This window comes from Salmo salar, chromosome 15 (assembly GCF_965601325.2).
Source record: "Salmo salar chromosome 15, fSalSal1, whole genome shotgun sequence".
In the NCBI taxonomy this organism is placed as follows: domain Eukaryota; kingdom Metazoa; phylum Chordata; class Actinopteri; order Salmoniformes; family Salmonidae; genus Salmo; species Salmo salar.
Genome location: NC_138305.1, coordinates 114,550,381 through 114,574,223, shown reverse-complemented (window position 1 = coordinate 114,574,223; position 23,843 = coordinate 114,550,381). Strand labels below are relative to the sequence as shown.

At 45.0% G+C, this 23,843-nt stretch overlaps 1 protein-coding gene across 3 annotated transcripts in view; it reads left to right on the top strand.

Moving 5' to 3' along the window:
• LOC106572983 (V-type proton ATPase subunit S1) overlaps positions 1-11,999 on the top strand; it is a 42,034-nt gene extending 30,035 nt beyond the window's left edge. For 2 of the 3 annotated variants that reach the window (XM_045696583.2, XM_045696585.2), the window contains 7 exons: positions 1,467-1,507; positions 1,636-1,721; positions 8,926-9,102; positions 10,528-10,685; positions 10,780-10,830; positions 10,968-11,205; positions 11,637-11,999. In XM_045696583.2, the coding sequence (XP_045552539.1) occupies positions 1,467-1,507; positions 1,636-1,721; positions 8,926-9,102; positions 10,528-10,685; positions 10,780-10,830; positions 10,968-11,205; positions 11,637-11,846 (961 nt within the window). In that variant the 3' untranslated portion in view covers positions 11,847-11,999. The remainder of the gene's footprint in view (positions 1-1,466; positions 1,508-1,635; positions 1,722-8,925; positions 9,103-10,527; positions 10,686-10,779; positions 10,831-10,967; positions 11,206-11,636) is intronic. The other variant, XM_045696584.2, reaches the window with a different exon arrangement.
• Positions 12,000-23,843: the final 11,844 nt, after the last annotated feature.

The window sequence follows — 23,843 nt, the reverse complement described above, 5'->3', positions numbered from 1 at the left end:
CTGAGGGTCTCCCGTCTTGATGATCAGCGTGGCAGATGTGTTGTTACCTACCCTTACCACCTGGGGGCGGCCCGTCAGGAAGTCCAGGATCCAGTTGCAGAGGGAGGTGCTCAGTCCCAGGGTCCTTAGCTTCTTGATGAGCAGCATTCTTATGTAGGTGTTCCATTTGTCCAAGTGTGAAAGTACGATAGAAAGGTGTGTTGGTGTCTGTGGACCTTAGTGATGTGGACATGCTCTTGACCCCAGTCCACTACAGCTCCTCTTGATGTGAATGGGGGGCGTTTCCTGTAGTCCACCCTCAGCTCCTTGTCTTGCTGAATGGGGGGAGTTTCCTGTAGTCCACCCTCAGCTCCTTGTCTTGCTGAATGGGGGGCGTTTCCTGTAGTCCACCCTCAGCTCCTTGTCTCGCTGAATGGGGAGCGTTTCTATTGGCAATAGAACCAGCTTTCTGATGATCACCTGACCCAGGTTTTATAATGGGCTGTTTTTGGATTGCGTCAGCCACAACAGTAACTGTGTGATGGTGGGGATGCGGAGTTGTTCAAAACAGCTCGTGTGTTTTTGCTCTAGCTCCTCAACGGCACAGCTAGGACAGCTAAAAACACCTTATTGTTGAACTCGAGTTATAAAAATGCATTGAAATGACTTGGGATGTGTTCACACTTTGGAGACGGGGTGTGGCCCCTCAAACCTGTGTTTTTTTGTTTTTTTTTCATGCAGTTACCCAACATTTTCCAGGAATATTCTTATGTTATCATATTACTGAATGTATAGTACAGTAAATGTCAAATGAACATAAAATCAGCAGTGTAAGGATTCAGTCTTGTTAGGTGAACTGTTGTCCTCAAATTGAGTCTAATCATTTCCCCATTTTCTCCAAACTGTTCCCTTTCTGTTGCTACCGTTGTTATGCATATCATTTATATATTTCAATGTAGCCCTATCCATATAGGCTAATTCTCACTAGTGTAAAGGGTTAAAGCAAATATTCTACACATTAAGGCCATTTAGTTATGGCTTGTGCTGAGTGACTCAAACACAACTAAATCAATGGGAGCCCAATGCCATGATGTTTTGGGGATTTTAGATCCTCCCTGACGGTTGTAGTTTGGAATGGCGGCCATGATAAATGAATAAAGGGGAAATGTTTTTTATTTTTTATTTTATTTTAATATGGGTGTGGTCTGTCTGGTTGTGGGTGTGGTTTGTCTTTACATGGGTGTGGTCTATCTGGTTGTGGGTGTGGTCTATCTGGTTGTGGGTGTGGTTTGTCTTTACATGGGTGTGGTCTGTCTGGTTGTGGGTGTGGTTTGTCTTTACATCGGTGTGGTCTGTCTGGTTGTGGGTGTGGTCTATCTGGTTGTAGGTGTGGTTTGTCTTTACATGGGTGTGGTCTGTCTGGTTGTGGGGGTGGTTTGTCTTTACATGGGTGTGGTCTATCTGATTGTGGGTGTGGTTTCTAACAGGGCCGATCTGATGTCCGTTAAGGAGGTTCTCAGCGGGAATGGTGAGTGTTCTATATTGGTCTATAGTTCTACTGTACGGTGGCTCTGCTGGGACAAACATCACCTGCATTCACTGTGTTCCTTATAACAGCATGATACAGATTGCTGAATACTAACTTTGTGTGTGTAGATGAGGTGATTGGACAGGTGATGAGCATTATGAAGAGCCAGTCTGTCCCCTACACTGCCGTCTACACTGCAGTGAGACCCTCAAGGGTAAGTGTGTTTACGTGCGTGTTAGCGTTGGGACTATACCAGTATCGCCATACTCCTTAGTATCGTGGTGGGGGGGGGGAAACAAAGCTGATTTAACTTGTTTATAAAAACAGCCCTAATTTTAGAAACAAACAACATTGTTGTCCTCAAGTCACATTTTGATTTCTACTGAAATACAACATAAACACAACATGTGAAGTGTTGGTTCCATGTTTCATGAGTTGAAATATTTACATTTACATTTACATTTTAGTCATTTAGCAGACGCTCTTATCCAGAGCGACTTACAGTAGTGAATGCATACATTTCATACAATTTTTTTTTTTTTTTTTTTTTTTTCCTGTGCTGGCCCCCACAACCCTGGCGTTGCAAACACCATGCTCTACCAACTGAGCTACAGGGAAGGCTATATTATAAATATTAAAGATCCTAAACATGTTCCAGATGCACAAACAGCTTTTCTCTCTAATGTTGATTAGTTTACATCCCTGTTAGTGAGCATTTCTCCTTGGTCAAGAGAGTTCATCCACCTGACACGTGTGGCATATCATGAAGCTGATTAAACGGAATGATCGTTACACAGGTGCACCTTGTGCTGCGGCACTAGGGCTGTTACGGTGATCGTATTATCGCCACACTGGCGGTCACGAGTTAGGATGGCAGTCAAATTTCACGTGAACATTTAGTCACGGGAATTAGGCTTCTCCAAGCTCTGATGCTGCTGATGGTCATTACTAGCCATATTATGGCAACAACAGCTCAAATAAGCAAAGAGAAACGACAGTCCATCATTACTTTAAGACATGAAGGTCTGTCAATCTGGAAAATGTCAAGAACTTGGAAAGTTTCTTCAAGTGCAGTCGCAAAAACCATCAAGCGCTATGATGAAACTGGCTCTCATGAGGACCGCCACAGGAAAGGAAGACCCAGAGTTTCCTCTGCTGCAGAGGATAAGTTCATTAGAGTTACCAGCCTCAGAAATTGCAGCCCAAATAAATGCTTCACAGAGTTCAAGTAACAGACACATCTCAACATCAACTGTTCAGAGGAGACTGTGTGAATCAGGCCTTCATGGTCGAATTGCTGCAAAGAAACCACTACTAAAGGACACCAATAAGAAGAAGAGACTTGCTTGGGCCAAGAAACACAAGCAATGGACATTAGACCGGTGGAAATCTGTCCTTTGGTCTGATGAGTCTGATGAATATTTAGATTTTTGGTTCCAACCGCCATGTCTTAGTGAGACGCAGAGTAGGTGAACGGATCTCTTCATGTGTGGTTCCCACCGTGAAGCATGGAGGAGGAGGTATGTTGATGCTTTGCTGGTGACACTGTCTGAGATGTATTTAGAATTCAAGGCACACTTAACCAGCATGGCTACCACCGCATTCTGCACCGATATCCCATCTGGTTTGGGCTTAGTGGGACTGTCATGACCCAAAACACACCTCCAGGCTGTGTAAGGCCTATTGACCAAGAAGGAGAGGGATGGCGTGCTACATCAGAAGACCTGGCCTCCACGATCACCCGACATCCCGTGTGTGCGTGTGCGTGCGTGCGTGCGTGCGTGCGTGTGTGTGTGTGTGTGTGTGTGTGTAAACCCAAACGTGCTTCTGTCCGGCTTTAACATTAAAGGGGAATCAGGTGCTCCACTGATGGATTTGAAAATTCATCTCATTCCAAAATCATGGGCATTAATATGGAGTTGGTCCCCCCCCTTTGCTGCTATAACAGCCTCCACTCTTCTGGGAAGGCATTAATATGGAGTTGGTCCCCCCCTTTGCTGCTATAACAGCCTCCACTCTTCTGGGAAGTCATTAATATGGAGTGGGTCCCCCCTTTGCTGCTATAACAGCCTCCACTCTTCTGGGAAGTCATTAATATGGAGTTGGTCCCCCCTTTGCTGCTATAACAGCCTCCACTCTTCAGGGAAGTCATTAATATGGAGTTGGTCCCCCCTTTGCTGCTATAACAGCCTCCACTCTTCAAGGGAAGTCATTAATATGGAGTTGGTCCCCCCTTTGCTGCTATAACAGCCTCCACTCTTCTGGGAAGTCATTAATATGGAGTTGGTCCCCCCCTTTGCTGTTATAACAGCCTCCACTCTTCTGGGAAGTCATTAATATGGAGTGGGTCCCCCCTTTGCTGCTATAACAGCCTCCACTCTTCTGGGAAGTCATTAATATGGAGTTGGTCCCCCGATTGCTGCTATAACAGCCTCCACTCTTCAAGCGAAGTCATTAATATGGAGTTGGTCCCCCCTTTGCTGCTATAACAGCCTCCACTCTTCTGGGAAGTCATTAATATGGAGTTGGTCCCCCCTTTGCTGCTATAACAGCCTCCACTCTTCTGGGAAGGCTTTCCACTAGATGTTGGAACATTGCTGCGGGGAACATTGCTTTCATTCAGCCACAAGAGCATTAGAGAGGTTGGGCACTGATGTTGGGTGATTAGTCCTGGCTCGCAGTCGGCGTTCCAATTCATCCCAAAGTGTTCGATGGGGTTGAGGTCAGGACTCTGTGCAGGCCAGTCAAGTTCTTCCACTCCCATCTTGACAAACCATTTCTGTATGGACCTCGCTTTGCGCACAGGGGGCCATTGTCATGCTGAAACAGGAAAGGGCCTTCCCCAATTGTTGCCACGAAGTTGGAAGCACAGAATCGTCGAAAGTCATTGTATACTGTAGCGTTAAGATTTCCCTTCACTGGAACTAAGGGGCCTGAACCATGAAAAACAGCCCCAGACCATTATTCCTCCTCCACCAAACTTTACAGTTGGCACTATTCATTGGGGCAGGTAGTGTTCTCCTGCATCCGCCAAACCCAGATTCGTCCGTCGGACTGCCAGATGGTGAAGCGTGATTCATCACTCCAGAGAACGTGTTTCCACTGCTCCAGAGTCCAATGTCAGCGAGCTTTACACCACTCCAGCCGACGCCTGGTATTGCGCATGGTGATCTGAGACTTGTGTGCGGCTGCTCGGCCATGGAAACCCATTTCATGAAGCTCCCGACGAACAGTTCTTGTGCTGACGTTGCTTCCAGAGGCAGTTTGGAAACCGGTGGTCTCGTTCTGTCCCGTTCTGTGAGCTAATGAGGCCTTACCGCTTTGTGGATGAGCTGTTGTGGAAACTTTTAGGAACAACATTACAATAACAGCGCTTATAGTTGATTTGATGAACTGACTTGTTGGAAAGGTGGCATCCAATGACGGTGCCACGTTGAAAGTCACTGATCTCTTCAGTAAGGCCATTCTACTGCCAATGTTTGTCTATGGAGATCGCATGGCTGTGTGCTCGATTTTATACACCTGTCAGCAAAGGGTGTGGCTGAAATAGCTGAATCCACTCATTTGAAGGGGTGTCCACATACTTTTGTATACGTATGTACAGCGCATTCGGTAAGTTGTCAGACCCCTCCCTGTGGAAAAAGTGAATACTTTCCACTGGCACTTTATGTATGTGCCTCCCACCCTTTTCAGAAGGCTCTGATGAAGGCAGACTATGCACAAACATGAACCTGTTTGTATTGTCTGTGAACCGGATTCATGCACAAACATAAACCTGTTTGTATTGTCTGTGAACCGGATTCATGCACAAACATGAACCTGTTTGTATTGTCTGTGAACCGGATTCATGCACAAACATGAACCTGTTTGTATTGTCTGTGAACCGGATTCATGCACAAACATGAACCTGTTTGTATTGTCTGTGAACCGGATTCATGCACAAACATGAACCTGTTTGTATTGTCTGTGAACCGGATTCATGCACAAACATAAACCTGTTTGTATTGTCTGTGAACCGGATTCATGCACAAACATATTCCTGTTTGTATTGTCTGTGAACCGGATTCATGCACAAACATGAACCTGTTTGTATTGTCTGTGAACCGGATTCATGCACAAACATAAACCTGTTTGTATTGTCTGTGAACCGGATTCATGCACAAACATGAACCTGTTTGTATTGTCTGTGAACCGGATTCATGCACAAACATAAACCTGTTTGTATTGTCTGTGAACCGGATTCATGCACAAACATAAACCTGTTTGTATTGTCTGTGAACCGGATTCATGCACAAACATGAACCTGTTTGTATTGTCTGTGAACCGGATTCATGCACAAACATGAACCTGTTTGTATTGTCTGTGAACCGGATTCATGCACAAACATGAACCTGTTTGTATTGTCTGTGAACCGGATTCATGCACAAACATGAACCTGTTTGTATTGTCTGTGAACCGGATTCATGCACAAACATAAACCTGTTTGTATTGTCTGTGAACCGGATTCATGCACAAACATGAACCTGTTTGTATTGTCTGTGAACCGGATTCATGCACAAACATAAACCTGTTTGTATTGTCTGTGAACCGGATTCATGCACAAACATATTCCTGTTTGTATTGTCTGTGAACCGGATTCATGCACAAACATGAACCTGTTTGTATTGTCTGTGAACCGGATTCATGCACAAACATAAACCTGTTTGTATTGTCTGTGAACCGGATTCATGCACAAACATGAACCTGTTTGTATTGTCTGTGAACCGGATTCATGCACAAACATAAACCTGTTTGTATTGTCTGTGAACCGGATTCATGCACAAACATAAACCTGTTTGTATTGTCTGTGAACCGGATTCATGCACAAACATAAACCTGTTTGTATTGTCTGTGAACCGGATTCATGCACAAACATGAACCTGTTTGTATTGTCTGTGAACCGGATTCATGCACAAACATGAACCTGTTTGTATTGTCTGTGAACCGGATTCATGCACAAACATGAACCTGTTTGTATTGTCTGTGAACCGGATTCATGCACAAACATGAACCTGTTTGTATTGTCTGTGAACCGGATTCATGCACAAACATAAACCTGTTTGTATTGTCTGTGAACCGGATTCATGCACAAACATGAACCTGTTTGTATTGTCTGTGAACCGGATTCATGCACAAACATAAACCTGTTTGTATTGTCTGTGAACCGGATTCATGCACAAACATATTCCTGTTTGTATTGTCTGTGAACCGGATTCATGCACAAACATGAACCTGTTTGTATTGTCTGTGAACCGGATTCATGCACAAACATAAACCTGTTTGTATTGTCTGTGAACCGGATTCATGCACAAACATGAACCTGTTTGTATTGTCTGTGAACCGGATTCATGCACAAACATAAACCTGTTTGTATTGTCTGTGAACCGGATTCATGCACAAACATGAACCTGTTTGTATTGTCTGTGAACCGGATTCATGCACAAACATGAACCTGTTTGTATTGTCTGTGAACCGGATTCATGCACAAACATGAACCTGTTTGTATTGTCTGTGAACCGGATTCATGCACAAACATGAACCTGTTTGTATTGTCTGTGAACCGGATTCATGCACAAACATGAACCTGTTTGTATTGTCTGTGAACCGGATTCATGCACAAACATGAACCTGTTTGTATTGTCTGTGAACCGGATTCATGCACAAACATAAACCTGTTTGTATTGTCTGTGAACCGGATTCATGCACAAACATAAACCTGTTTGTATTGTCTGTGAACCGGATTCATGCACAAACATGAACCTGTTTGTATTGTCTGTGAACCGGATTCATGCACAAACATGAACCTGTTTGTATTGTCTGTGAACCGGATTCATGCACAAACATGAACCTGTTTGTATTGTCTGTGAACCGGATTCATGCACAAACATGAACCTGTTTGTATTGTCTGTGAACCGGATTCATGCACAAACATAAACCTGTTTGTATTGTCTGTGAACCGGATTCATGCACAAACATGAACCTGTTTGTATTGTCTGTGAACCGGATTCATGCACAAACATAAACCTGTTTGTATTGTCTGTGAACCGGATTCATGCACAAACATATTCCTGTTTGTATTGTCTGTGAACCGGATTCATGCACAAACATGAACCTGTTTGTATTGTCTGTGAACCGGATTCATGCACAAACATAAACCTGTTTGTATTGTCTGTGAACCGGATTCATGCACAAACATGAACCTGTTTGTATTGTCTGTGAACCGGATTCATGCACAAACATGAACCTGTTTGTATTGTCTGTGAACCGGATTCATGCACAAACATAAACCTGTTTGTATTGTCTGTGAACCGGATTCATGCACAAACATGAACCTGTTTGTATTGTCTGTGAACCGGATTCATGCACAAACATATTCCTGTTTGTATTGTCTGTGAACCGGATTCATGCACAAACATGAACCTGTTTGTATTGTCTGTGAACCGGATTCATGCACAAACATGAACCTGTTTGTATTGTCTGTGAACCGGATTCATGCACAAACATAAACCTGTTTGTATTGTCTGTGAACCGGATTCATGCACAAACATGAACCTGTTTGTATTGTCTGTGAACCGGATTCATGCACAAACATAAACCTGTTTGTATTGTCTGTGAACCGGATTCATGCACAAACATGAACCTGTTTGTATTGTCTGTGAACCGGATTCATGCACAAACATGAACCTGTTTGTATTGTCTGTGAACCGGATTCATGCACAAACATGAACCTGTTTGTATTGTCTGTGAACCGGATTCATGCACAAACATAAACCTGTTTGTATTGTCTGTGAACCGGATTCATGCACAAACATGAACCTGTTTGTATTGTCTGTGAACCGGATTCATGCACAAACATAAACCTGTTTGTATTGTCTGTGAACCGGATTCATGCACAAACATAAACCTGTTTGTATTGTCTGTGAACCGGATTCATGCACAAACATGAACCTGTTTGTATTGTCTGTGAACCGGATTCATGCACAAACATGAACCTGTTTGTATTGTCTGTGAACCGGATTCATGCACAAACATGAACCTGTTTGTATTGTCTGTGAACCGGATTCATGCACAAACATGAACCTGTTTGTATTGTCTGTGAACCGGATTCATGCACAAACATAAACCTGTTTGTATTGTCTGTGAACCGGATTCATGCACAAACATAAACCTGTTTGTATTGTCTGTGAACCAGATTCATGCACAAACATGAACCTGTTTGTATTGTCTGTGAACCGGATTCATGCACAAACATGAACCTGTTTGTATTGTCTGTGAACCGGATTCATGCACAAACATGAACCTGTTTCTATTGTCTTTGTTTTCCCGGATAGTCACCAGGTGCCGTATCCTGTTACCCATCTTTCTCTCCTTCTCTCTAGCAGGTGTCCTCTATTTCTATGGATATGGAGGCTGGCGTAAGAGGAGGGCGCTCTCTGTTGCAGTACGGAGACAGAAAGAGGGAGAGGGAGAGACAGAGGGAGAAGGAAAGGGCAGAGAAGAAGGCCAACGACAGGGCATCAGAAAGGACAGGAGTCTACCCACCGGTGGAGTTTAAGGTTCACTCACTCACTCACTCTCTCTCACCCACACACTGCAGGTAAAGAGCCTCTTCAGTAGCATGGATAAATAAATACACTATGAAATAATACAACTGAGACTCAGTGATTTGGCGTTGCCACGAGCACCAGGATATTGTAAACAAGAGCGTTATAAGACATTGCACTCGCCCCAAAAATCTGCCCAAGTACATGGTACTCTTCGCCCTGCTGTAACGGGGTAACAGAGCAGTAGGTGGTACCCTTCGCCCTGCTGTAACGGGGTAACAGAGCAGTAGGTGGTACTCTTCGCCCTGCTGTAACGGGGTAACAGAGCAGTAGGTGGTACCCTTCGCCCTGCTGTAACGGGGTAACAGAGCAGTAGGTGGTACTCTTCGCCCTGCTGTAACGGGGTAACAGAGCAGTAGGTGGTACCCTTCGCCCTGCTGTAACGGGGTAACAGAGCAGTAGGTGGTACTCTTCGCCCTGCTGTAACGGGGTAACAGAGCAGTAGGTGGTACCCTTCGCCCTGCTGTAACGGGGTAACAGAGCAGTAGGTGGTACTCTTCGCCCTGCTGTAACGGGGTAACAGAGCAGTAGGTGGTACCCTTCGCCCTGCTGTAACGGGGTAACAGAGCAGTAGGTGGTACTCTTCGCCCTGCTGTAACGGGGTAACAGAGCAGTAGGTGGTACCCTTCGCCCTGCTGTAACGGGGTAACAGAGCAGTAGGTGGTACTCTTCGCCCTGCTGTAACGGGGTAACAGAGCAGTAGGTGGTACCCTTCGCCCTGCTGTAACGGGGTAACAGAGCAGTAGGTGGTACTCTTCGCCCTGCTGTAACGGGGTAACAGAGCAGTAGGTGGTACCCTTCGCCCTGCTGTAACGGGGTAACAGAGCAGTAGGTGGTACCCTTCGCCCTGCTGTAACGGGGTAACAGAGCAGTAGGTGGTACCCTTCGCCCTGCTGTAACGGGGTAACAGAGCAGTAGGTGGTACCCTTCGCCCTGCTGTAACGGGGTAACAGAGCAGTAGGTGGTACTCTTCGCCCTGCTGTAACGGGGTAACAGAGCAGTAGGTGGTACCCTTCGCCCTGCTGTAACGGGGTAACAGAGCAGTAGGTGGTACCCTTCGCCCTGCTGTAACGGGGTAACAGAGCAGTAGGTGGTACCCTTCGCCCTGCTGTAACGGGGTAACAGAGCAGTAGGTGGTACCCTTCGCCCTGCTGTAACGGGGTAACAGAGCAGTAGGTGGTACCCTTCGCCCTGCTGTAACGGGGTAACAGAGCAGTAGGTGGTACCCTTCGCCCTGCTGTAACGGGGTAACAGCAGCAGAGAGGTTTAGCCTCATTTCGTACTCTACGTTGTTTTGGCCGTCGGTACAGCGGTTTCCTTCATTCTTATTCTACCTTGAGGAGACGAGGATTTCATTCTGATCTTCTCTCTCCCCAGGAGGGCGGAGCCGGCTGCATCATGCTGTGGGCGGAGAACCTGACCGTGAGCGTGCTCCGTGGTGGTCGCTGGGAACGACACGACCTCACCTCTCTGACCTTTGGAGAGGGCGTGACCCCTAGGCTCCAGGGCTCCCTCTGCAACCAATCACACTCCAGGTCAGGAACCATGGGAACAGCAGCTGTGTTGAACGTTGTTGTCGATTTTTCTATCTTTTAATAAAATATTGTTCTTTCATCTCTTGTCTGTCAGTCTGGTTCTAAACTATGAGAATATCTTGGGACACCGCTCCTTCAAACTAGTGTGAGTACACACACACACACAGACACACACACACACACACACACACAGACACACACACACACACACACACACACACACACAGACACACACACTCTTTCTTTCCAAGACATTTGAAGTAATGTTGTGTGCGTCTCCAGATTCACCATGTCCCAGCGCCACTACAAGGTCTCAGCTCGCCGCTGGTTCACTCTAGACGCCGTGGAGATCGAATACGACGGTCAGAAAGCAACGTTTAACGGGAGTCGTAGCGTGTACGCGCCGGCTGAGTACTCCTACCGCTGCCAGTCGGTCACTAACTTCAGATACCCCGTCCTGGTACCGCGGACCTCCAAAGATCCTGCTAACCAGTGGAGGGTCTCCTTCACCGACTTCCAGGTAGGGGGCTGTGTTTCTGGGGATGCAGTGTGTCTGAAACCCAGACGGGACAATACAAACTGACCGTCGAAACACTTTCTACTGTTGCTCTCTCTCTCTCTCTCTCTCTCTCTCTCTCTCTCTCTCTCTCTCTCCCCTCTCTCTCTCCCGTCTCCCCCTCTCTCTCTCTCCCGTCTCCCCCTCTCTCTCTCTCCCGTCTCTCTCCCCCGTCTCCCCTCCCCCCCCCCCTCCCCCGTCTCCCCTCCCCCGTCTCCCCTCTCTCTCCCCCGTCTCCCCCCCTCTCTCTCTCTCCCCCGTCTCCCCCCCTCTCTCTCTCCCCCGTCTCTCTCCCGTCTTCCCCCCTCTCTCTCTCCCGTCTCTCTCCCGTCTCCCCCCCTCTCTCTCTCCCGTCTCCCCCTCTCTCTCCCCGTCTCCCCCCCCTCTCCCCCTAGATCCAGGGTTTCAACGTGGCAGGGGGAGAGTTCTCCTATGCCAGTGACTGTGCAGGGTTCTTCAGTCCTGGCATCTGGATGGGACTGCTCACCAGTCTCCTGATGCTCGTGGTCCTCACCTACGGCCTCCATATGATCATGCAGCTACACACCATGGACCGCTTTGATGACCCCAAGGGACCTGCTATCTCCGTACCACAGACTGACTAACGCACACACACACACACACACACACACACACACACTCACACTCACACACACACACCTTACATTACTTGTTGAGATCATTCCTTTAGTCACCATAGCAACCAGACCACTCAGCGCATGGGAAAGAATGGAGGGGGGGGAATACGGGCCGGAGGGAGGGGGGAATACGGGCCGGAGGGAGGGGGGAATACGGGCCGGAGGGGGGAATACGGGCCGGAGGGGGGAATACGGGCCGGAGGGAGGAGGGGGGAATACGGGCCGGAGGGAGGAGGGGGGAATACGGGCCGGAGGGAGGAGGGGGGAATACGGGCCGGAGGGAGGAGGGGGGAATACGGGCCGGAGGGAGGAGGGGGGAATACGGGCCGGAGGGGGGAATACGGGCCAGAGGAAGGAGGGGGGAATACGGGCCGGAGGGGGGAATACGGGCCGGAGGAAGGAGGGGGGAATACGGGCCAGAGGAAGGAGGGGGGAATACGGGCCGGAGGAAGGAGGAGGGAATACGGGCCGGATATTTCTGGTAATGAAGGGAGGAGTGTCTGTCCATAGTTTTTGTTAACTTACTGTGAAGATTCTAAATTCATGTTTAGTCAAAACAGCCCATGTTGTTGGGATATTTATTATTATTATTACATGAATAGCAGCTCTATGTATTTATTATCAGCCCATGTTGTTGTACTTTACATGAATAGCAGCTATATAATGTTATTTATTAGCCCATGTTGTTGTACTTTACATGAATAGCAGCTCTGTGTATTTATTATCAGCCCATGTTGTTGTACTTTACATGAATAGCAGCTCTGTGTATTTATTATCAGCCCATGTTGTTGTACTTTACATGAATAGCAGCTCTGTGTATTTATTATCAGCCCATGTTGTTGTACTTTACATGAATAGCAGCTCTGTGTATTTATTATCAGCCCATGTTGTACTTTACATGAATAGCAGCTCTGTGTATTATTTATTAGTGAAACGTGTTTGACCTTGTGATTGTTCTTTTAGCTGCCTAGCGTAGTAGTATATAGGTCAACTAGAACTGCTTCTGAAATGGCTTATTCCCTATATAGTGCACTACTTTTAAGCAGAGCCCTACGGGCCCTGGTAGGGGGCCATTTCAGAAGCAGACTAGTTTTCACTAGGGTTGGTTGTGTGTTTTTGGATGTGTGCAGTGTAACAAGGAGTTATTATAGGCTTCAATGGGACTGAAGGGACACCAGTGGTACCATAAAGTTACATCAATGTGATGACCAGACAGTCAGGTATTAGAGGTTAGGGGTCAGAGGTTAGGGGGGGGGGTGATGACCAGACAGTCAGGTATTAGAGGTTAGGGGTCAGAGGTTAGGGGGGCGGGGGTGATGACCAGACAGTCAGGTATTAGAGGTTAGGGGTCAGAGGTTAGGGGGGCGGGGTGATGACCAGACAGTCAGGTATTAGAGGTTAGGGGTCAGAGGTTAGGGGGGCGGGGTGATGACCAGACAGTCAGGTATTAGAGGTTAGGGGGGGGGGGGGTGATGACCAGACAGTCAGGTATTAGAGGTTAGAGGTTAGGGGGGGGGGTGATGACCAGACAGTCAGGTATTAGAGGTTAGGGGGGGGGGTGATGACCAGACAGTCAGGTATTAGAGGTTAGAGGTTAGGGGGGGGGGTGATGACCAGACAGTCAGGTATTAGAGGTTAGGGGGGGGGGTGATGACCAGTCAGTCAGGTATTAGAGGTTAGGGGTCAGAGGTTAGGGGGGCGGGGTGATGACCAGACAGTCAGGTATTAGAGGTTAGGGGTCAGAGGTTAGGGGGGGGGTGATGACCCTCTGTGTTTACTGTGAACAAGGAGAGGCGTTTCTGTGATTGATTGTTTTGTGGTTTATATAAGTTGGGTGTTTACTGAGGATTCTGTTAAATTCACTTCCTGTTGTACTGATGAGGCTGTTGTCTGGTCCATGTCTCATTATATCATTCCTAGAGGAGTAATGTATTATAACATCTCATTATCATTCCTAGAGGAGTAATGTATTATAACATCTCATTATCATTCCTAGAGGAGTAATGTATTATAACATGTCTCCATTATCATTCCTAGAGGAGTAATGTATTATAACATCTCAATATCATTCCTAGAGGAGTAATGTATTATAACATCTCATTATCATTCCTAGAGGAGTAATGTATTATAACATAAGGTCTCCATTATCATTCCTAGAGGAGTAATGTATTATAACATGTCTCATTATACCATTCCTAGAGGAGTAATGTATTATAACATTTCTCATTATATCATTCCTAGAGGAGTAATGTATTATAACATCTCATTATCATTCCTAGAGGAGTAATGTATTATAACATGTCTCCATTATCATTCCTAGAGGAGTAATGTATTATAACATGTCTCCATTATCATTCCTAGAAGGGTAATGTATTGTAACATATGTTCTGTGCTACTGTTGTTGTGGTGAATCTGTGATTACCCCCCCATACACACAGGTATGTTTCCACTTTTCAGGATATTGTAAATAAAGACGCTGCCTAAACATTGCTCAGGGTGAGTCCCAGTCTGTATGCTGCCTAGGACTCTATTCAGTCTGCACACCTAGTTACCAGCAGTGGTGTAAAGTATTTACACAAAAAAACTTTAAAGTAATTTACTTATCTGTACTTTACTATTTACATTTTTGAAAACTTTTACCTCACTACATTCCTAAAGAAAATGATGTACTTTTTACTCCATACATTTTCCCTGACATCCAAAAGTACTTGTTACATTTTGAATGTTTAGCAGGACAGAACTGGTCAAATTCACGCACTTATCAAGAGAACATCCCTGGTCATCCCTACTGCCTCTGATCTGGAGGACTCACTAAACAGAGAACATCCCTGGTCATCCCTACTGCCTCTGATCTGGAGGACTCACTAAACAGAGAACATCCCTGGTCCTCCCTACTGCCTCTGATCTGGAGGACTCACTAAACAGAGAACATCCCTGGTCATCCCTACTGCCTCTGATCTGGAGGACTCACTAAACAGAGAACATCCCTGATCATCCCTACTGCCTCTGATCTGGAGGACTCACTAAACAGAGAACATCCCTGGTCATCCCTACTGCCTCTGATCTGGAGGCTATCCACTCACTAAACACAAATGCTTTGTTTCTAAGTGAAAATTGTGCCATTTGGTTTCCTTAATATAAGGAATTTGAAACTTTACACATTTACTTTTGATACTTCAGTATATTTAAAACCAAATACTTTTAGACTTTTACACAAGAAGTATTTTACTGGGTGACTCACTTTTACTTGAGTCATTTTCAATTGCAGTGTCTTAACTTTTACTCAGGTATTACATTTGAATATTTTTTCCACCACTGGTTACCAGGACCAGGATGTGTTCAGGTTAGACCAGGGGCCTCATTTATAAAACGGACTTAAGATCAATTCTGATCTGAAGTCTGACTGACGCTGAAAACCACCTATAAACCTGACGCTGAAAACCACCTATAAGTAGTAATTTATAAAACCTGACGCTGAAATGATCTTCTCTACTCAGGAGTCTAGACTTCACGTCAGGGACTTTCCTGCTGGTTATGTCAGGCTATTCTTTCCCCTTGCAGTTTAAGGTCAGACCATTTCTTTCCCCTAAGCACACTGTCGGAAATGATCTTACGACCAAGTTCAAGTATAAATCTAAGAACATGTTTATATTTTCACCTGGAGCACGACAACTGGACCGTTGTCAAACAGATCCATGACTAGTGAGGACCAGGGTAGATTTACAGGACTACTGGTTAACCCCTATTACAGCTCCATGACTAGTGAGGACCAGGGTAGATTTACAGGACTACTGGTTAAACCCCTATTACAGCTCCATGACTAGTGAGGACCAGGGTAGATTTACAGGACTACTGTTTAACCCCCTATTACAGCTCCATGACTAGTGAGGACCAGGGTAGATTTACAGGACTACTGGTTAACCCCTATTACAGATCCATGACTAGTGAGGACCAGGGTAGATTTACAGGACTACTGTTTAACCCCTATTACAGATCCATGACTAGTGAGGACCAGGGTAGATTTACAGGACTACTGTTCAACCCCTATTACAGATCCATGACTAGTGAGGACCAGGGTAGATTTACAGGACTACTGTTTAAACCCCTATTACAGCTCCATGACTAGTGAGGACCAGGGTAGATTTACAGGACTACTGTTCAACCCCTATTACAGATCCATGACTAGTGAGGACCAGGGTAGATTTACAGGACTACTGTTCAACCTCTATTACAGATCCATGACTAGTGAGGACCAGGGTAGATTTACAGGACTACTGTTTAAACCCCTATTACAGCTCCATGACTAGTGAGGACCAGGGTAGATTTACAGGACTACTGTTCAACCCCTATTACAGATCCATGACTAGTGAGGACCAGGGTAGATTTACAGGACTACTGGTTAACCCCTATTACAGATCCATGACTAGTGAGGACCAGGGTAGATTTACAGGACTACTGGTTAACCCCTATTACAGCTCCATGACTAGTGAGGACCAGGGTAGATTTACAGGACTACTGGTTAAACCCCTATTACAGCTCCATGACTAGTGAGGACCAGGGTAGATTTACAGGACTACTGTTTAACCCCCTATTACAGCTCCATGACTAGTGAGGACCAGGGTAGATTTACAGGACTACTGGTTAACCCCTATTACAGATCCATGACTAGTGAGGACCAGGGTAGATTTACAGGACTACTGTTTAACCCCTATTACAGATCCATGACTAGTGAGGACCAGGGTAGATTTACAGGACTACTGTTCAACCCCTATTACAGATCCATGACTAGTGAGGACCAGGGTAGATTTACAGGACTACTGTTTAAACCCCTATTACAGCTCCATGACTAGTGAGGACCAGGGTAGATTTACAGGACTACTGTTCAACCCCTATTACAGATCCATGACTAGTGAGGACCAGGGTAGATTTACAGGACTACTGTTCAACCTCTATTACAGATCCATGACTAGTGAGGACCAGGGTAGATTTACAGGACTACTGTTTAAACCCCTATTACAGCTCCATGACTAGTGAGGACCAGGGTAGATTTACAGGACTACTGTTCAACCCCTATTACAGATCCATGACTAGTGAGGACCAGGGTAGATTTACAGGACTACTGGTTAACCCCTATTACAGATCCATGACTAGTGAGGACCAGGGTAGATTTACAGGACTACCGGTTAACCCCTATTACAGATCCATGACTAGTGAGGACCAGGGTAGATTTACAGGACTACCGGTTAACCCCTATTACAGATCCATGACTAGTGAGGACCAGGGTAGATTTACAGGACTACTGTTTAACCCCTATTACAGATCCAGGGTAGATTTACAGGACTACCGGTTAACCCCTATTACAGATCCGTGATTAGTGAGGACCAGGGTAGATTTACAGGACTACTGTTCAACCCCTATTACAGATCCATGATTAGTGAGGACCAGGGTAGATTTACAGGACTACTGTTTAACCCCCTATTACAGATCCATGATTAGTGAGGACCAGGGTAGATTTACAGGACTACCGGTTAACCCCCTATTACAGCTCCATGATTAGTGAGGATTAGGGTAGAGTTAGAGGACTACTGGTTAAACCCCTATTACAGCTCCATGATTAGTGAGAACCAGGGTAGATTTACAGGACTACTGTTTAACCCCTATTACAGATCCAGGGTAGATTTACAGGACTACTGTTTAACCCCCTATTACAGCTCCATGATTAGTGAGGATCAGGGTAGAGATGGAGGACTACTGGTTAAACCCCTATTACAGATCCATGACTAGTGAGAACCAGGGTAGATTTACAGGACTACTGTTTAACCCCCTATTACAGCTCCGTGATTAGTGAGGATCAGGGTAGAGTTGGAGGACTACTGGTTAAACCCCTATTACAGATCCATGATTAGTGAGAACCAGGGTAGATTTACAGGACTACCCCTATTAACCCCTATTACAGATCCATGATTAGTGAGAACCAGGGTAGATTTACAGGACTACCCCTATTAACCCCTATTACAGATCCATGATTAGTGAGGACCAGGGTAGGTTTACAGGACTACTGTTCAAACCTTATTGTACACTTTTCTCACCTTCCAATATTTAATGGATTCAAAAAAACGTTCCTAATCTTAAATAATATACAAGGCCAGAGTATTTTTAAATCTACCAATTGGTGCTGAACAGGAAATGAATATGCATTTATTTGCATGGCTTTCTGTCATGCAGATACACAGATGATGCAATCTCTACTGCACTCCACACTGCCCTTTCCCACCTGGACTAAATGAACATCTATGTGAGAATGCTGTTCATTGACTACAGCTCAGCGTTCAACACCATAGTGCCCTCAAAGCTCATCACTAAGCTAAGGACCCTGGGACTAAACACCTCCCTCTGCAACTGGATCCTGGACTTCCTGACGGGCCGCCCCCAGGTGGTGAGGGTAGGTATCAACACATCCGCCACGCTGATCCTCAACACAGGGGCCCCTCAGGGGTGCGTGCTCAGTCCCCTCCTGTACTCCCTGTTCACTCATGACTGCACGGCCAGGCACAACTCCAACATCATCATTAAGTTTGCCGATGACACAACAGTGGTAGGCCTGATCACCGACATGACGAGACAGCCTATAGGGAGGAGGTCAGAGAACTGGTCGTGTGGTGCCAGGACAACAACCTCTCCCTCAACGTGATCAAGACAAAGGACATGATTGTGGACTACAGGAAAAGGAGGACCGAGCACACACCCATTCTTATCGACGGTGTTGTAGTGGAGCAGGTTGAGAGCTTCATGTTCCTTGGTGTCCACATCACCAACAAACTAACATGGTCCAAACACACCAAGACAGTCGTGAAGAGGGCACGACAAAACCTATTCCCCCTCAGGAGACTGAATAGGTTTGGCATGGGTCCTCAGATCCTCCAAAAGTTCTACAGCTGCACCATCGAGAGCATCCTGACTGGTTGCATCACTGCCTGGTATGGCACCTGCTCGGCCTCCGACCGCAAGGCACTACAGAAGGTAGTGCGTACGGCCCAGTACATCACTGGGGCCAAGCTGCCTGCCATCCAGGACCTCTACACCAGGCGGTGTCAGACAAGGCCCTAAAAATTGTCACCGACTCCAGCCACCCCAGTCATAGACTCTGTACCGGCACCCCCCTTTGTATAGTCTCACTATTGTTATTTTACTGCTGCTTTTTAATTACTTGTTACTTTTATTTCTTATTCTTACTTTCTGTCTTATTGCTGGTTAAGGGCTCGTAAGTAAGCATTTCACTATAAGGTCTACACCTGTTGTATTCAGCACATGTAACTAAAACACTTTGATTTGATTTATTTGATTTGATTCATAATATTCTGAATCCTTCTCTCCACCTGTTCTGAATCCTTCTCTCCACATATTCTGAATCCTTCTCTCCACATATTCTGAATCCTTCTCTCCACATATTCTGAATCCTTCTCTCCACATGTTCTGAATCCTTCTCTCCACATATTCTGAATCCTTCTCTCCACATATTCTGAATCCTTCTCTCCACATATTCTGAATCCTTCTCTCCACATATTCTGAATCCTTCTCTCCACATATTCTGAATCCTTCTCTCCACATATTCTGAATCCTTCTCTCCACATATTCTGAATCCTTCTCTCCACATATTCTGAATCCTTCTCTCCACATATTCTGAATCCTTCTCTCCACATATTCTGAATCCTTCTCTCCACATATTCTGAATCCTTCTCTCCACCTGTTCTGAATCCTTCTCTCCACATATTCTGAATCCTTCTCTCCACATATTCTGAACCCTTCTCTCCACATATTCTAGTGAGTATTGAGAAATGTTGAATTAAAGGTTTACCAAATTTAAAGAGATGGCTTTAGATAAATGTACTGAAACCCCTATTGAATGAAAACTCCATGAGAAAATGTGTTGGCCTTCGAAGTGGAAGGGTTTTCAGCGGTTGAATTAAATGTGTTCAGCACAAGGGACCTGCAAAGCCCGTTATCAAATAAAAACATCTGTCTTGTCCAGGACCAGGGTCTACACAGACCAATCAGAGCTACAGTAGACCTTTATACAAACAAGCCATTTGCCACACGGGCCTGTCATCATTCACTATGAACTGGACTGTGTGTTTACAGGCAGTAGGACCTGTCATCATTCACTATGGACTGGACTGTGTGTTTACAGTAGGACCTGTCATCATTCACTATGAACTGGACTGTGTGTTTACAGGCAGTAGGACCTGCCATCATTCACTATGAACTGGACTGTGTGTTTACAGGCAGTAGGACCTGCCATCATTCACTATGAACTGGACTGTGTGTTTACAGGCAGTAGGACCTGTCATCATTCACTATGAACTGGACTGTGTGTTTACAGTAGGACCTGCCATCATTCACTATGAACTGGACTGTGTGTTTACAGGCAGTAGGACCTGTCATCATTCACTATGAACTGGACTGTGTGTTTACAGGCAGTAGGACCTGCCATCATTCACTATGAACTGGACTGTGTTTACAGTAGGACCTGGCATCATTCACTATGAACTGGACTGTGTGTTTACAGTAGGACCTGCCATCATTCACTATGAACTGGACTGTGTGTTTACAGGCAGTAGGACCTGTCATCATTCACTATGAACTGGACTGTGTGTTTACAGTAGGACCTGTCATCATTCACTATGAACTGGACTGTTAACAATTGTTGCGTTCAACACTGACACGTTACATCAAATTAGTTTTTGTGGTGTTTAGGTGATAATATAATATTTTTCTATTTGGCAACAGATGAACTGCATACAGGCTACTACTTTCTGATGGCTTATTTATATCTGGTGTTCACATGTATCCTGTGAGTGATGTCTCTAGTAGAGGTCGACCGATTATGGTTTTTCGACGCCGATGCCGATTATTGGGGGGCCAAAAAAGCCGATGCCGATTAATCGGCCGATTAATTTTTATTTATTTGTAATACTGACAATTACAACAATACTGAATGAACACTTATTTTAACTTAATATAATACATAAATAAAATCTATTTAGTCTAAAATAAATAATGAAACATGTTCAATTTGGTTTAAATAACGCAAAAACAAAGTGTTGGAGAAGAAAGTAAAAGTGCAATATGTGCCATGTGAGAAAGCTAACGTTTAAGTTCCTCGCTCAGAACATGAGAACATATGAGAAACATTAAGAACATTAAGAAAGGCATTGATGTTTATGGTTAGGTACAGTCGTGCAACGATTGTGCTTTTTTCACAAATGAGCTTTTGTTAAATCATCCCCCGTTTGGCGAAGTTGGCTGTCTTTGTTAGGAAGAAATAGTCTTCACACAGTTCGCAACGAGCCAGGCGGCCCAAACTGCTGCATATACCCTGACTCTGTTTGCAAGAGAAGTGACACACTTTCCCTAGTTAAAAGAAATTCATGTTAGCAGGCAATATTAACTAAATATGCAGGTTTAAAAATATATACTTGTGTATTGATTTTAAGAAAGGCATTGATGTTTAGAGCAACGTGTACCTAAGCGATTATATGCAACGCAGGACAGGCTAAACTAGTACTATCATCAACCATGTGTAGTTAACTAGTGATTATGATTGATTGATTGTTTTTTATAAGATAAGTTTAATGCTAGCTAGCAACTTACCTTGGCTTCTTACTGCATTCGCGTAACAGGCAGGCTCCTCGTGGAGTGCAATGTAAAGCAGGTGGTTAGAGCGTTGGACTAGTTAACCGTAAGGTTGCAAGATTGAATCCCCGAGCTGACAAGGTAAAAATCTGTCGTTCTGCCCCTGAACAAGGCAGTTAACCCACCGTTCCTAGGACGTCATTAAAAATAAGAATGTGTTCTTAATTGACTTGCCTCGTTAAATAAAGGTGCACATTATTATTTTATTTTTTTAATCGGCCAAATCGGTGTCCAAAAATACCGATTTCCGATTGTTATGAAAACTTGAAGTCGGCCCTAATTAATCGGCCATTCCGATTAATCGGTCGACCTCTAGTCTCTAGTGTATGTGTGTGGAGAGAATAAAGACATCCGCATTTACCTTGACAGAAAAATACTTACACATCTTTATTGTGTATTAAAATACTGTAATGTCTTACAAACACTTTAAAGCCCTTTATTAACAGACTAACAAACCTAAAGGAGGGGTAATACTGTGTCAGTTCTTATTCAGTACTAGTAACAGCAGGACATCACATCCACACTACAGTTATTCATCACTGTATAATAATACTAACATGGACATTAATACTTCAGTTTTTAATACTTTGATGCTAGTCAATATGCAGTTATAACTGGGTCAGTCACTGCAGTGCAAGTTACACCTTTAAAACATGTGGCAGCAGTGTGTGTGACATTCTACGTTATGGGGCTGTGTTTTACTATGTTAACACATCATTACATACTAACAGTTATTAACACCAAGCCACACTATTTAAAAAAAAACGTGTTACAATTAGCATTATGAACACACTGGACTAGCATTAGGCTAATCTCTATACCAATATACTATGCTACGCTAAGCAAACCCCTATACCAACACACTATGCTATGCTAGGCTAGCACTTGCACACAGCTAATCACTGTGTGGGGAAAGGAAGCTACATGTCGCTAAGCTAGTTACAGTAATAAAAGATGCATGTTTTTCCTCTATGACTGCTAATGATTATGATGGGGAGGGAGGACAGAGGGATGAAGAGAGGAATGATGGGGAGGGAGGACAGAGGGATGAAGAGAGGAATGATGGGGAGGGAGGACAGAGGGATGAAGAGAGGAATGATGGGGAGGGAGGACAGAGGGATGAAGAGAGGAATGATGGGGAGGGAGGACAGAGGGATGAAGAGAGGAATGATGGGGAGGGAGGACAGAGGGATGAAGAGAGGAATGATGGGGAGGGAGGACAGAGGGATGAAGAGAGGAATGATGGGGAGGGAGGACAGTGGGATGAAGAGAGGAATGATGGGGAGGGAGGACAGAGGGATGAAGAGAGGAATGATGGGGAGGGAGGACAGAGGGATGAAGAGAGGAATGATGGGGAGGGAGGACAGACGGATGAAGAGAGGAATATTCAGTGTTTATGCATTATTGTTTGGTTTGGGTTATGGTGTATGAGTTTGGAAGGTTGTAATCGCTGATTGGTTAGACAGTGATTTGGAACACTCTGATTGGTCTAGACAAAGTGCTAGTTTTGAGGGTTCTGAATTCACATTGGCCTAGCAGTGATGTGGTAGAATCTGATTGGTCTAGACAGTGATGTGGTAGAATCTGATTGGTCTAGACAATGATATGGTAGAATCTGATTGGTCTAGACAGTGATGTGGTAGAATCTGATCGGTCTAGACAGTGATGTGGTAGAATCTGATCGGTCTAGACAGTGATGTGGTAGAATCTGATCGGTCTAGACAGTGATGTGGTAGAATCTGATTGGTCTAGACAATGATATGGTAGAATCTGATTGGTCTAGACAGTGATGTGGTAGAATCTGATCGGTCTAGACAGTGATGTGGTAGAATCTGATCGGTCTAGACAGTGATGTGGTAGAATCTGATCGGTCTAGACAGTGATGTGGTAGAATCTGATTGGTCTAGACAGTGATGTGGTAGAATCTGATCGGTCTAGACAGTGATGTGGTAGAATCTGATTGGTCTAGACAGTGATGTGGTAGAATCTGATCGGTCTAGACAGTGATGTGGTAGAATCTGATCGGTCTAGACAGTGATGTGGTAGAATCTGATCGGTCTAGACAGTGATGTGGTAGAATCTGATCGGTCTAGACAGTGATGTGGTAGAATCTGATCGGTCTAGACAGTGATGTGGTAGAATCTGATTGGTCTAGACAGTGATGTGGTAGAATCTGATCGGTCTAGACAGTGATGTGGTAGAATCTGATTGGTCTAGACAGTGATGTGGTAGAATCTGATCGGTCTAGACAGTGATGTGGTAGAATCTGAT